At 35.5% G+C, this 13,487-nt stretch overlaps 2 protein-coding genes across 2 annotated transcripts in view; both read right to left on the minus strand.

Annotated features, from left to right (window-relative positions):
- The window catches only part of LOC121025714 (small ubiquitin-related modifier 2-like), a 156,847-nt gene that overhangs the window by 41,040 nt on the left and 102,320 nt on the right, over nt 1–13,487 (minus strand). The gene's annotated exons all lie outside the window — the stretch shown is intronic.
- On the minus strand, nt 5,459–6,649 carry LOC121025713 (GTP-binding protein 10-like). Its single transcript, XM_040468399.1, is given in 4 exon segments — nt 5,459–5,590; nt 5,592–5,692; nt 5,695–6,003; nt 6,006–6,649. Coding segments are annotated over 4 exon segments (1,143 nt in total). The 5' UTR covers nt 6,634–6,649; the 3' UTR covers nt 5,459–5,485.

Genomic DNA, 13,487 nt, shown 5'->3' on the forward strand with positions numbered 1-13,487 from the left:
AAAAGAACAAGTGAAGCCTAAAGCCAACAGAAGAAAGGAAATACTTAAGTTTAGGGCAAATAAACGATATAGAAGCTAAAAAAAATAGTAGAACAGATCAATGAAACCAGAAGCCAGTGCTTTGAAAAAATTAACAAGATTGATAAGCCCCTAGCCAGACTTATCAAAAAGAAAAGAAAAACAACTCAAATAAAATCACAAATGAGAGCGGGGCCATAACAACCAACGCCATAGAGATACATACAATTATAAGAGAATATTATGAAAAATTATATGCCAATGAGTTAGACAAACTGGAAAAGTGGATAAATTCCTAGAGACATACCAAACTGAAACAGGAAGAAATGGAAAAATTAAACAGACCCAGAGCCAGCAAGGAAATTGAATCAGTAATCCAAAATCTCCCAACAAACAAAAGTCCAGGGCCAGATGGCTTCACAGGAGAATTATACCAAACATTTAAATAAGAGTTAACGCCTGTTCCAAAAAACTGAAATGAAAGGAAAACTTCCAAATTCATTCTATGATGCCAGTATTACCCTGATTCCAAAACCAGAAAAAGACTCCACTTAAAAAGAGAACTACATGGATGTTAAGATTCTCAATAAAATACTAACAAATCAAATCCAACAGTACATTAAAAGAATCATTCACCACAGTCAAGTGGGATTTATTCCTGGGCTTTAAGGGTGGTTCAATCTTTGCAAATAAATTTAATACACCACATTAATAAAAGAAAGGATAAGTACCATATGATCCTTTTAATAGATACAGAAAAAGCATTTGACAAAGTATGACATCCATTCTTGATAAAAAACCCTCAACAAAGTAGGGATAGAGGGAACATACCAAAACATCATAAAAGTCATATATGGAAAACCCACAGCTAATATCATCCTCAATGGGGAAAAACTGAGAGCCTTTCCTCTACAGCCAGGAAGAAGATAGGGAAGTCCACTTTCACCACTGTTTTTTAACATAGTACTGGAAGTCCTAGCCTCAGCAATCAGACATCAAAAGGAAATAAAAGGCCAAACCTGCAAGGAAGAAGACAAACTTTCCCTATTTTCAGATGATATGACACTCTATATACAAAACCTACAGACCACCAAAAAATTGCTAGAACTATACGTGAATTCAGTAAAGTCACAGGATACAAAATCAACATACAGATATCTGTTGCATTTCTATACACCAATAATGAAGCAGCAGAAAGAGAAATCAAGGAAGTCATCCCATTTAAAATGGTACCCAAACCCATAAGATATCTAGGAATAAACCTAACCAAAGAGATGAAAGATCTGTACTCTGAAAACTTTAAAACACGTATGAAAGAGATTGAAGATAACACAAAGAAATGGAAAAATATTCCATGCTCATGAACTGGAAGAACAATTATTGTTAACATGTCTATACTACCCAAAGCAATCTGCACATTTAATGCAATCCCTATCAAAATACCACCAGCATTTTTCACAGAGCTAGAACAAACAGTGCTAAAATTTGTATGGAACTACAAAAGACACTAAATAGTCAAAACAATCTTGAAAAAGGAGGCATAAGAATTCCGGACTTCAAGTTATATTACAGAGCTGTAGTGATCAAGATAAGACAGTGTGGTACCAGCACAAAAATGGCCACATAGATCAATTAGAACATAACAGAAAACCCAGAAATAATCCCACAACTACATGGTCAACTAATATTCAACAAAGGAGGAAAGAATATCCAATGGGAAAGGACAGTCTCCTCAACAAATGGTGTTGGGAAAACTGGACAGCAACATGCAAAAGAATGAAACTGGACCACTTTCTTACACCATACACAATTCAAAATGGATGAAAGACTTAAATGTGGGACAGGAAACCATCAAAATCCTAGAGGATAATACAGGCAGTAACCTCTTTGACACTGGCTATAGCAACTTCTTTCTAGATATGTCTCCTGAAGTAAGGGAAACAAAACAAAAATAAACTATTGGGACTACATCAAAATTAAAAGCTTCTGCACAGTGAAGGAAACAGTCAATAAAACTAAAAGGCAGCCTATAGAATGGGAGAAGATATTTGCAAATGAAATATCTGACAAAGGGTTAGTATATAAAATATATAAAGAACTTATCAAACTCAACACCCAAAAACCAAATAATCCAGTTAAAAATGGGCAGAAGACAAGAATAGATATTTTTCTAAAAAAGACATACAGATGGCTAATATAGACACATTAAAAAATGCTCAACATCACTCATCAAGAGGGAAATACAAAACAAAACTAGAATGAGATTTTACCTCATACCACTCAGAATGGCTAAAATTAACAAGACAGGAGACAATAGGTGTTGGAGAGGATGTGGAAAAAGGGCAACCCTCTTACATTGTTGGTGGGAATGCAAAGTAGTGAAGCCACTCTGGAAAACAATATGGAGGTTCCTCAAAAAGTTACAAATAGAACTACCTTACCATCCAGCAATTGTACTACTAGGTATTTACCCAAACGATACAAAAATACTGAATTGAAGGGACACATGCATCCTGACATTTATAGCATCATTATCAATAATAGCTAAATTATGGAAAGAGCCCAAATGTCCACCAACTGATGAATAAAGAAGGTGTGTGTGTGTGTGTGTGTGTGTGTGTGTGTGTGTGTGTATATATATAAAGGAATTATGTAATGTAATGGAATTATATAATGGAATATTACTCAGCCATAAAAAAGAATGAAATCTTGCTATTTGCAATGATGTGGATGGAACTAGAAAGTATCATGCTAGGCGAAATAGTCAAAGACAAAAATATGATTTCACTCATATGTGGAATTTAAGAAACAAAAATGAACATAGGTGAAAAAAAAAGAGAGTCAAGCCAAGAAACAGACTTTTAACTATAGAGAACAAACCAATGGTTGCCAAAGGGGAGGTGGGTGGAGGGGAGGGGCTAAATAGGTGATGGGTATTAAGGAGTGCACTTGTTGTGATGAGCACTGGGTATTGTATGGAAGTGATGAATCACTGAATTCTACACCTGAAACTCCTATTACACTGGAACTTAAATAAAAATTTGGAGAAGGAAAAACAAAGTTTTTATTTAAATTCCCCTTAGTTAACATACGGTGTAATATTAGTTTCAGGAGTACAATACAGTGATTAAACACTTCCTTCCATACAACACCTGGTGCTCATCACAATAAAGTCTATTTTAAAAACCTCTCAAATAAGAAATCTCCAGGTCAAGATAATTTCATTGAAGAATTCTGCTAAATGTTTAATGAAACATTAATACAAATTATATACAATCTTTTCCACAAAATAGAAGTGGAGAGAACACTTCCTAATTTTTTATGAAGTTAATATTAGACTGATACAAAAGCTTAACACAGAATAAAAAAGAAAACTATATACCAATATCCATCATGAATATTGATGAAAATTCCTTATAAAATGTCAGCAAATGTAATTCAGCAATGTAGAATAATAATTACATACAATGGGGTTTATTTCAGTGATGAAAGTCTGGTTCAATATGTAAAAATCTGTCATTTTAACCTATCATGCTAACAGGCTAAAAAATGAAAATTATATGATCCTTCAATCTATGCAGAATAAAAACAAAAAAATTCAACACTTGTACATGATAAAAAATAAAACAAGATCCACATATGAGTGAAAACATATGATATCTGTCCTCTGACTGACTTATTTCTCTCAGCATAATACCTTCCAGTTCCATCCACATTGCTGCAAATGGCATGAATGAGCACTGGGTGTTGTATGTAAGCCAATTTGACAATAAATTATATTCATACAAAAATAAAACATTCTGAATAAAACATTCAAGTGGAAGAGAACTTTCTCAACTTTATGAAGAGCATTGTATTAGTGTCCTATGACTTCTGTAACCACAAATGGAGTGGCTTAAAACCAGAAATTCATGGTCTCTAAGTTCTCAAGGCTAGAAGTCTGAAATCAAGGTGTTGTTAGTAGGGCCATGCTCCTTCTAAAGCCTAGAGAGAAAAATCTTTTCTTGCCTTTTCGGGCTTCTGGTATCCCTAGGCATTCCTTGGCCTGTGGCAGCATAAAGCCTGCCTTCATTGTTACTTGGTATTCTTCCTAAATATATCTCTGTATCTGTATCTCCTCTTCTTATAAGGGCACCAGTCATATTGGATTAGGGCCCACTCTAATGACTTCATCTTAACTTGATTATATTTGCAAAGACCCTATTTTAACACCTGCAGGTACCATGGGTTAAGACTTTATCTTTTTTTGGGGGACACAATTCAACCCAAATAGTCCACTCTCTGGCTCTCCATAACATATATATTAATCATTTCATTTTTAAGAGTCGTGTTTTAAAGTTTTTTACTGTATGTATGGATTTTTAATTTGTTGCAGTTCTAGCAGATTCTATCTACAAATTAAAATTTTTGCTTTGGGGTGCATAAAAGTTTGTTATGAGTGGTTCCTTTTATATTTTAAAACAGTCCTGTAAATCCACGGAAATCTATTCACCATGAATTTCATTTTGTCTGATATTAAAATCGCTATACTTATTTGGTTCTTTCTTTCACATATGCCAGATTTATCTTTTCCTGCCTTTGTATAATGCTTTTAAAAGGACAGGCATACCCCTTCTGCCATGTGAGGTTACATTAAGAAGATGGCTGTCAATGAGGAATCAGGCTCTCATCAGACACTAAAGCTACTAGTGCCATAATCTTGAACTTCCCAACCTCCAGAACTGTGAGAAATAAATTTCCGTTGTTTATAAAATCAGTACAGGCATACCTTGGAGATATTGCAGGTTCAGCTCCAGGCCACGATAATAAAGTAAATATTACAATAAAGCAAGTCAAATGAATTTTTTGTTGTCTCGGTGCTTATAAAAGTTAATACTATACTGTAGTCTACTAAGTGTGCATTATGTCTAAAAAAATGGGCATAGCTTAATTAAAAAATACTTTATTGCTAAAAATGCTAATCATCTGAGCTTTCAGTGAGTCATAATCACTGATCACAGATCACCATAACAAATATGGTAATAATGAAGAAGTTTGAAATATTGTGAGAATTAACAAAATGTGACAGAGACACAAAGTGAGCAAATGCTGCTGGAAAAATGACAGACTTGCTTGATGCAGGGTTGCCACAAACCTTCAATTTGTATAAACTGCAGTATCTGAGAAGTGCAAAAGAGCCAGATGCAATAAAGTGAGGTATGCCTGTAATATACATACATTAAACATCAGTTGGTTTTCTTTGTGAAATATTTAATATTAAAGGAATTCTTAAGTTTCATTTCACTAAACCTCCCATAGTGCTACTCTCCTACCTTTATATGCAACTATTTCAACAGTTTAGTGTATACCTACCCTTCGAGTCCTTTTATCTGTGCATTTACCAGTAATCACGTATTAAGAAGAAACATACAACATCCTTTTCTTTTTTTCCCCCCTTGATATCATTTTTAATAGATTTAAATTACATCTATCTGGGACTAGTAACACCATTATTTGGTGGTGGCTCATTATAAGATATTGTATTAGAAATCTGTAAATTAAGCAACTGTTTCTTATGATATGCACCATTTTTTCTGATTGGCATGTTCATCCAGAGATTTTCTTATATAGTTCTTTAATTCTTCAATTCCTTCTCCTGTAATTGCAGAGATGGGGATGATGTGTTGGAACTCACAGTCCTCTCTGGAATCATGTTTTTCTTAAATAAATGCAAAAAATCTTTAGGATTCTGGAGTTGATTCATCAGTACATGGAACATATCTTGGGCACCTGGCAAGTCCATTTTATTAACTGCCAGGAGTGCAGGTTTTGTCTGAAGTTCCTCTTTGTACAATTCCAACTCTTTTGTAAGAAGTATTATGGTTTCAAAGGCAGTTCTGTATTGAGTTTGGGAAGAAAGCTGAAATCCAGAAATATCGACAACAAAAAGTAGTTGTCTAGTTCTTTCTATATGCTTGAGGAATTTGCGGCCCATTCCTTTGTTATATGCGCTCCTTCTATTAAACCAGGAAGATCAGCTACTGATATCTGTCTGAAATCATTATACACAATCTTTCCAAGTTCAGGCTTTAATGTTGTAAATGCATAATCTGCGATTGCAGGTTTTGCATGAGAAACCTGACTTAGCAAAGGGGATTTTCCTGCATTTGGGAATCCTACTAGGCCTATATCAGCTATAAGTTTTAGATCAAGGTGAATGACTCGTTTCTGGCCTTTCAATGGTAAGAAATTTGTAAGTAATTTACCACCAAGACCTCCTTCAGCTACCAAAATTCTGTCCTTCTCTTTATTGAGTTCTTCTATAATTTTACCATTTTCATCAGTTACTGAAATACCCACAGGTACAGGAATTTCACAGTCTTTTCCTCTGGAGCCTTTCAGTGCATTAACACGACTATTTGCTCCTTCTCCAGCCACAAACCATTTCTGAGGATATTTGTCTTTAAGTTGTTTTAAAGTCATTTTCTTATGGGCTACAACCCAGACATCACCACCTTTTCCACCTTCTCCACCTAAACGAGGGTAACCCATTCCACCACTTCCTCCCGTGAAGAGTCTTAGGTTATCAATGAAGTTTCCATACTTTCTGAACCACACGCTACCGCACCACACCATGACTGCGACGTGCTAGGGCTGACTCCCTTGAAAGTGTACCTACAACATCTTTTTTAATGCATCACACATGTTTTCACCTGATTTTTTTAAAAAAAATTTTGAGTATAATTGACCCACAATATTACATTAGTTACAGGTGTACAACATAGTGATTCAACTTTTCTATATGTTATACTGTGCTCACCATAAGTATCACTACCATCTGTCACCATACAGTGCTATTACAATACCACTGACTATATTCCCTGTGCTGTATCTTTTATTGTCATGACTTATTCATTCCATAACTGGAAGCCTGTACCTCCCACTCCCTTTCACCCACTGTGCTCACCTCCTCACCACCTCCTCTCTGGCAACCCTGTTTGTCCTCTGTATTTATAGGTCTGCTTCTGCTTTTTATTTGCTTATTATTATTATTATTTTTTGTATTCCACATATGAGTGAAATCACATGGTATTTCTCAGTCTGACTTATCGCACTTAGTGTAACATCCTCTAGGTTCATCCATGTCATTGCAAATGGCATGATCTCATCCTTTTTATGGCTGCATAATAGTCCATGCTCTTCATTCCAATATATATACCAAATCTTCCTTAACCTTTTGTCTATTGATGGACACTTAGGTTGCCTCAATATTTTGACTACTGTAAACAATGCTGCAATAAACATAGAGGTGCATATATCTTTTCAGATTAGTGTTTTGATTTTCTTTGGGTAAATACCAACCAGTAGTGGAGTTATTGGATCATACAGTATTTCTATTTTTGACTTTTTGAGGAATCTCCATACTGTTTTCTTTTTTTTTTTCTTTTTTTTTTTCAAAGTTTATTTATTTTTGGGACAGAGAGAGACAGAGCATGAACGGGGGAGGGGCAGAGAGAGAGGGAGACACAGAATCGGAAACAGGCTCCAGGCTCTGAGCCATCAGCCCAGAACCCGACGCGGGGCTCGAACTCACGGACCGCGAGATCGTGACCTGGTTGAAGTCGGACGCTTAACCGACTGCGCCACCCAGGCGCCCCTCCATACTGTTTTCAACAGCAGATGTGACCTGATTTTATTTTACTATTTTTCTGTGTTAGTACATTTAGATTGGCCTCATCTTTGTAATAGATACATAGAATTTAATTTCTGAATATACCGTCATTTACTTTGTTATTCCTCCTTTTGTGGCAGGTTTGATTTTATCAGTTTTTTATTTGTCATGATATAATTTAATACAGACAAATCCTGTAAATATTTATTTTCCTTAAACATACAGGTATTTTGAGTGACAAAGTTATGGTTCTAGGCTCTGGCTCTAAAGATAATTTAGGATGTCAGAGGATGGAGAATTTAATCTTATGACTTATATGACAATCTAATTTCTACAATAACTGAGATGCAGTACATATTCCACAGAGGCAGAGATCTTCAGCAAAGGCATGTGCTGGCAGGGATGTCTGAAAACCAGCTTCTGGTATTTGGAGTTCCCAGTAACCCTTGTCTGTGTGTTTATGAGTAAGGGTTCTAGCTGCAGGTAGACGGAAGTGTTCTGATCCCTTCTGCCATGTGATTCATACCTGAGGCACTTACTATAGGGATACAAAAATGTCTCAGATATGCTTGGATTCTCCCCCTCGTTGAGAACTGGCATCATTAGGTGCCATGTGAAAATGAGAGTGGAATTAGGATTGGGTGATTCTGAGATCCCCTTTAGACCCAGCATATGTTATAAACATCTTGTATGAGTATGCTGAGCTGGGGCTGGAACACAGGTGTGTGCCTGACAGGAAAGCTAAACTTGTCAACTTTTCTATTTAAATGGATTCCCTGATTCCCTAAACCATTGTATAGAAATATTTTCCCTTCAATGCATATCCCTACAATATGTTGCTGGTGTTTACTGTAATATTTATTCATTCATTTATTGGATGGGGAGGCTCAAGTATCTGAGGTAGAGATTAAAATTTTGCCTCTGAAGATGAACTTGTACTATCCAGTTGCCATAGGAAACTGATGTCAACCGTAGAAACATGATGTACTTTTTGGTTTCTATGACACCTGAACTATGTTATCTTATCCTGTGAGGAAAAATATTTAAATTGGATGTTTACAGGCAAAAAGCGTGTGATACTTGCATCAAAACAAGATAATTTGGGTGTCTCCCATCACCATGAGTGTGTGCATATGTGAGGGTGTTGCAGGGACAGTAATTAAATATATGATTGCAAATGTAAAGGCTGATTACTCCTGTTTTGAAAGGAGGCTGGAAGCCACTGCAGAGAACAGACTGAAGAGGCTGAGTCACTAGTTATTCCATTTCCTCCCTTGTTTTTGTGTCCTTGGATGACACTCCATAGTATGAGGGCTCTGTGATCTTGGACTCTATAAGCCAAAGTCTGTAAACTGTTTTTGACTATGCACCACTCTCGATGAAATATTTTTGCAGTAGCTCTGAAAGATGTATCTTCATTTATATCTTTGTATATTAAGGAAATTTGGGGAAGGTAAGTTATGAATACCCAAATTTTGAAACAAATGAATTGTGAAATACAATGAATATAATAGAAATTCGAACACATTTTTCCCTGTACTTTAGTGGATCATTTGCACATCCCCTAGTTACCTGAACACCATTTGGAAATTATGGCTATAAACTTTTATTATGTAACTAAAATCTGCAAATGGCTCTCCATTATCTATGCATAAAGTACAAGCCCTTTAATAAAGCTTTTGGTTTCTGTGGTTGAATTTTTATTGTGATTTTGTTGATGTAATAGATTTTTTTTTCTATTTATGGACCATGTTTCAAAAGAAAGGCAGATTATTTAAACTACTTATTGTTGTTTCCTTTATATTAGCTATGCTTCAGTAAGCAGTTGGTATAATGTCTATTTAAATCTTTCAGCTTTACATTTCTGACTCTGCTCTGTGACACTGAAGTCTCTGCTAACCCTGTTTCTAATCTGCTACCTGGTTCATTGTTAGGCTCTGCTCATGAGTGCCACCTGGAGACATGTGTCTGGAGGAAGGGAAGCAAGTTAACCACAATTCTGTTTCTAGGATGAGCTCTACTTGATCATAGTGTATTATTCTTGTTTTATATTGTGGTTTAATCTGCTAAAAACACATTTAAATTAAAAAGGCATATTGAGCTATAGTTTCTGTTTCATGTCATGACTTTTCTTCTTTGATTTCTAGGTAATGCTGACTTCATGTAATGAGGTAGGAATTGTTCTGCCTCTTCTATTTCCACATATGATAGATTAACAGGGACAAAATTTACCTTCTGTATTAATGTACTATTGTTGCAGTAACACATTACCACAACACACATTTATCATCTTACAGTTTGGGAGGTCAGAAGTCTGAAATAGGTTTCATCAGGATGAAACCAAGGTGTTGGAAGGCCATGCTCCTCCAGAGGCTCTAGGGAAGAATTTGTTTACCTGTTTTTATAGCTTCTAGAGCTGTATATATTTCCTTCCTTAGATTATGACCCCTTCCTCTATCTTCCAAGGCAGCAGGGTGGCATCTTCAAATCTCTCTCTATTTCCATCTTCACATCTCCTTCTCTCTTATAAGGACACTTATAATTACATTGGGCCAACCCAAATATTGCAGGATAATCTCTCTGTTCAAGAACCTTAAGTCAATCACACCTGTAAAGACTTTTCTGCAATATAAGGTAATATATTCACAGATCCTGGGGGTTAGGATGTGGAGATATTTGGGGATCCCTAATTTAGACTACCGCAAATTCCTATGAAGGAACAAAAATAATCAGAAAAAAAGTGAAACAATGGTTTTCAACATACTGGACAAAAAGCCAAAATGGAGAGTGATAAATGAGAGACTGGAAACAAGTTACAGTTAGCATCATACTTATTGGTGAAAGAGTGAAAGCTTTTGTCTTAAGATCAAGAGTAGACAAGGATGCCTGCTCTTGCCATTTCTGTTTAAAAATATACTGGAAGTCCTAGCCAAGGCAATTAGCCAAGGAAAAGAAGAAAAAGGCATGCATATTGAAAAGGAAAGAACAAACCTATTTCTATTTGCAGCAGACATGGTCTTAGGCATAAAAAATCCTAAATAATCCACAAAAAATCATCAGGGTTGAGTTCATCAAGATTGCAGGATATAAGATCAATATACAAAAATCTGTTGTTTTTTATATTGAGCTCAATATATAAAAATCTGTTTGTTTTTATATTACCAATGAAAAATCCAAAAACAAAATGAAGACATGAGTTCCCTATATAATAACGTGATATAAATAAAATACTTAGGAGTAAATTTAACAATACAAACGTCCCTCAATTGATGAATGGGTAAATAAAATGTGTTCTATCTCTACAGTGAAATATTATTTGACCATATAAAAAGAATGAACTACAGATTCATGCTATAATTTGGATGAATTTTGAACACATTTTGCTAAGTTAAAAAATCCAGTGAAAAAGGCCATATATTGTATGTTTCAAATGATATGAAATGTCCAGAAAAGGCAAATTCATAGAAATGGAAGGTGAATTAATGTTTGCCTGGGTCTGGGATAGGAAGCAAGGATAGACTGCAAATGGGCACAGAGGACCTTTTTGAGGTGTTGCAAAATTTCTAAAATTGAATAGAATGTATAAATTGTGGTAATAGTTGCATAACTTTCTAATTTTTATCTAAAATTATTGAATTTTACACTTAAGTAAATTTTGTGTTATCCTATTTTACATTTATGTTATTTTATGACTCAATCCCATGACCATGAGATCATGACCCGAGCCGAAATCATGAGTCTGAGTCTGGGGGTGCCTGGGTGGCTCAGTTGGTTAAGCGTCTGACTCTTGATTTCAGCTCAGGTCATGATTTCACAGTTTTTTGGTTCGAGCTCTGTGTTGGGCTCTGTGCTGACAGTGAGGAGCCTGCTTGGGATTCTCTCTATCTCTCTCTCTCTCTGTCTCTTTCTCTCTCTTTCTGCCCCTACCCTGTGTTTACTCTGTCTCTCTCTCAAAATAAATAAACTTAAAAAAATTTAAAAAGAATGAAAAAAAAAGAAGAAATCAAGAGTCAGACTCTTAATCGTCTGAGTCGCCCAGCACCCTCTGGTTTGTTTCTAATGTATCAGTATCTTTGTTGAGATTGAAAGACAGAGAAAAAGAGAGTTTTTTCTTTCCTATTGGCACAAAACATAAAACAAACAATCCATACAAGAATTTGTGCAACATATTTTTAAAATGTTGTCTTGGGAAGGCTTTAAAGAATGAGAAGACATGACAATTTAAAATTCTCATTTTATCATTTCCCTGCTTTTATATCTTGAAAATTTATTATCTTTTAATCAGAAAAACAACTGTAACTTATAACCTTAAAAGATGAACATATATTCTTCCAAAATGACACTCAAATTATGACGAATCTATAAAATAGACTGTTAAGTTTAAAATAAAAATTTTCCTATAAAATTAAAATTGAGAAGTTTATAGATCCAAATATTATCTTAATTATGTGACCATTGATGATGTATATTTTCTTAAATTAAAAAAAAATTTTTTTAAGTTTATTTATTTTTGAAACAGAGACAGACAGAGCGCAAGCAGGGGAGGGTCAGAGAGAGAGGGAGACACAGAATCTGAAGCAGGCTCCAGGCTCTGAGCTGTCAGCACAGAGCCCAACGCGGGGCTTGAACTCACAGACTGCGAGATCATGACCTGAGCCGACGTCTGACACTCAACCGACTGAGCCACCCAGGCGCCCCTATATTTTCTTAATTTTTAGCATCTTTTAAAATTATTATTGACCAGTTTTTTTTAAGTAAAATGGTTCTGAAAAGAGCCTATTCCATTTTATTGTGCATGCACACACGTACACACGTTTAGGAGAGGGCAATTTTCCATAGGCTGGAGAACGTTCTTTAGCCAAGGTTGGTGGAACTTTCTGTGCACTCAAGAAGGTCTGCATACAGGCATGGTGGCTATAGCTGGGTGATGATCTAGGATCTAATTTCTTTCCAACTAGCAATGCTGGCTGCAGTTCTGCCCTGAACACATGGTTGTATTTTCTACTTTTTTGGAGGTAAATTGTGAGAGAGAGGTTTAATGTTTAAAATTCTTCTTACTGAAAAATATGGAGCATGGTTAAGACCTACCGGTCTTCCACAAGAAAGACCAGATTCTAGTCCCTGAGGCAATAATGACTGGTAAAGACAGTCTGTTCACCTGCTGTGATTGCAGAAAAATCAGGGTTCCCATTTTGGGTTCACAACTTCCTAGTCATGTGACTAATTTCATATACTGGATAAGCTTTTTTTTTTTTTAAAGTTTATTTATTTTTAGAGAGAGGGCAGGGGAAGGGCAGAGGGAGAGGGAGAAAGAGTGAATTCCAAGCAGGCTCTGCAGTGTCAGTGCAGAGCCCAACACATGGCTTAAACTCATGAACTGAGAAATCATGACCTGATCGGAAATCAAGGGTCAGACGCTTAACTGACTGAACCACCCAGGCAACCCTGGATAAACTGTTTTATACTACATCTCTTTTCTCTGACTTTATTAATCTGAGAATAGAATGTAGTAATGTGGTTGGGAAGTCTTCATTACTCTTATTTAAAGTTCATTTTCTTAATCTTAGCTTCACATTATGCTAAGAGACCTAACTCCTAGCATCATTTTTTAAAGGTATATAATTTTATAAATAAGAAGAGTTCTGCAAAAAAAACAAAACAAAACAAAACAAAACAAAACAAAACAAAACAAAAAAAAACAAAACAAACAAACAAAAAAAAAGAAACTCCCTAGGTAATTCTAATCTCTAACTAGGGTTGAAAAACCTCTAGATATTTTGCTCTGTAGAACTCTTATAAATAATGTTAAATTGGGGGG

This window comes from Herpailurus yagouaroundi, unplaced genomic scaffold, assembly GCF_014898765.1.
Source record: "Herpailurus yagouaroundi ecotype Mexico unplaced genomic scaffold, PumYag 67700, whole genome shotgun sequence".
In the NCBI taxonomy this organism is placed as follows: domain Eukaryota; kingdom Metazoa; phylum Chordata; class Mammalia; order Carnivora; family Felidae; genus Herpailurus; species Herpailurus yagouaroundi.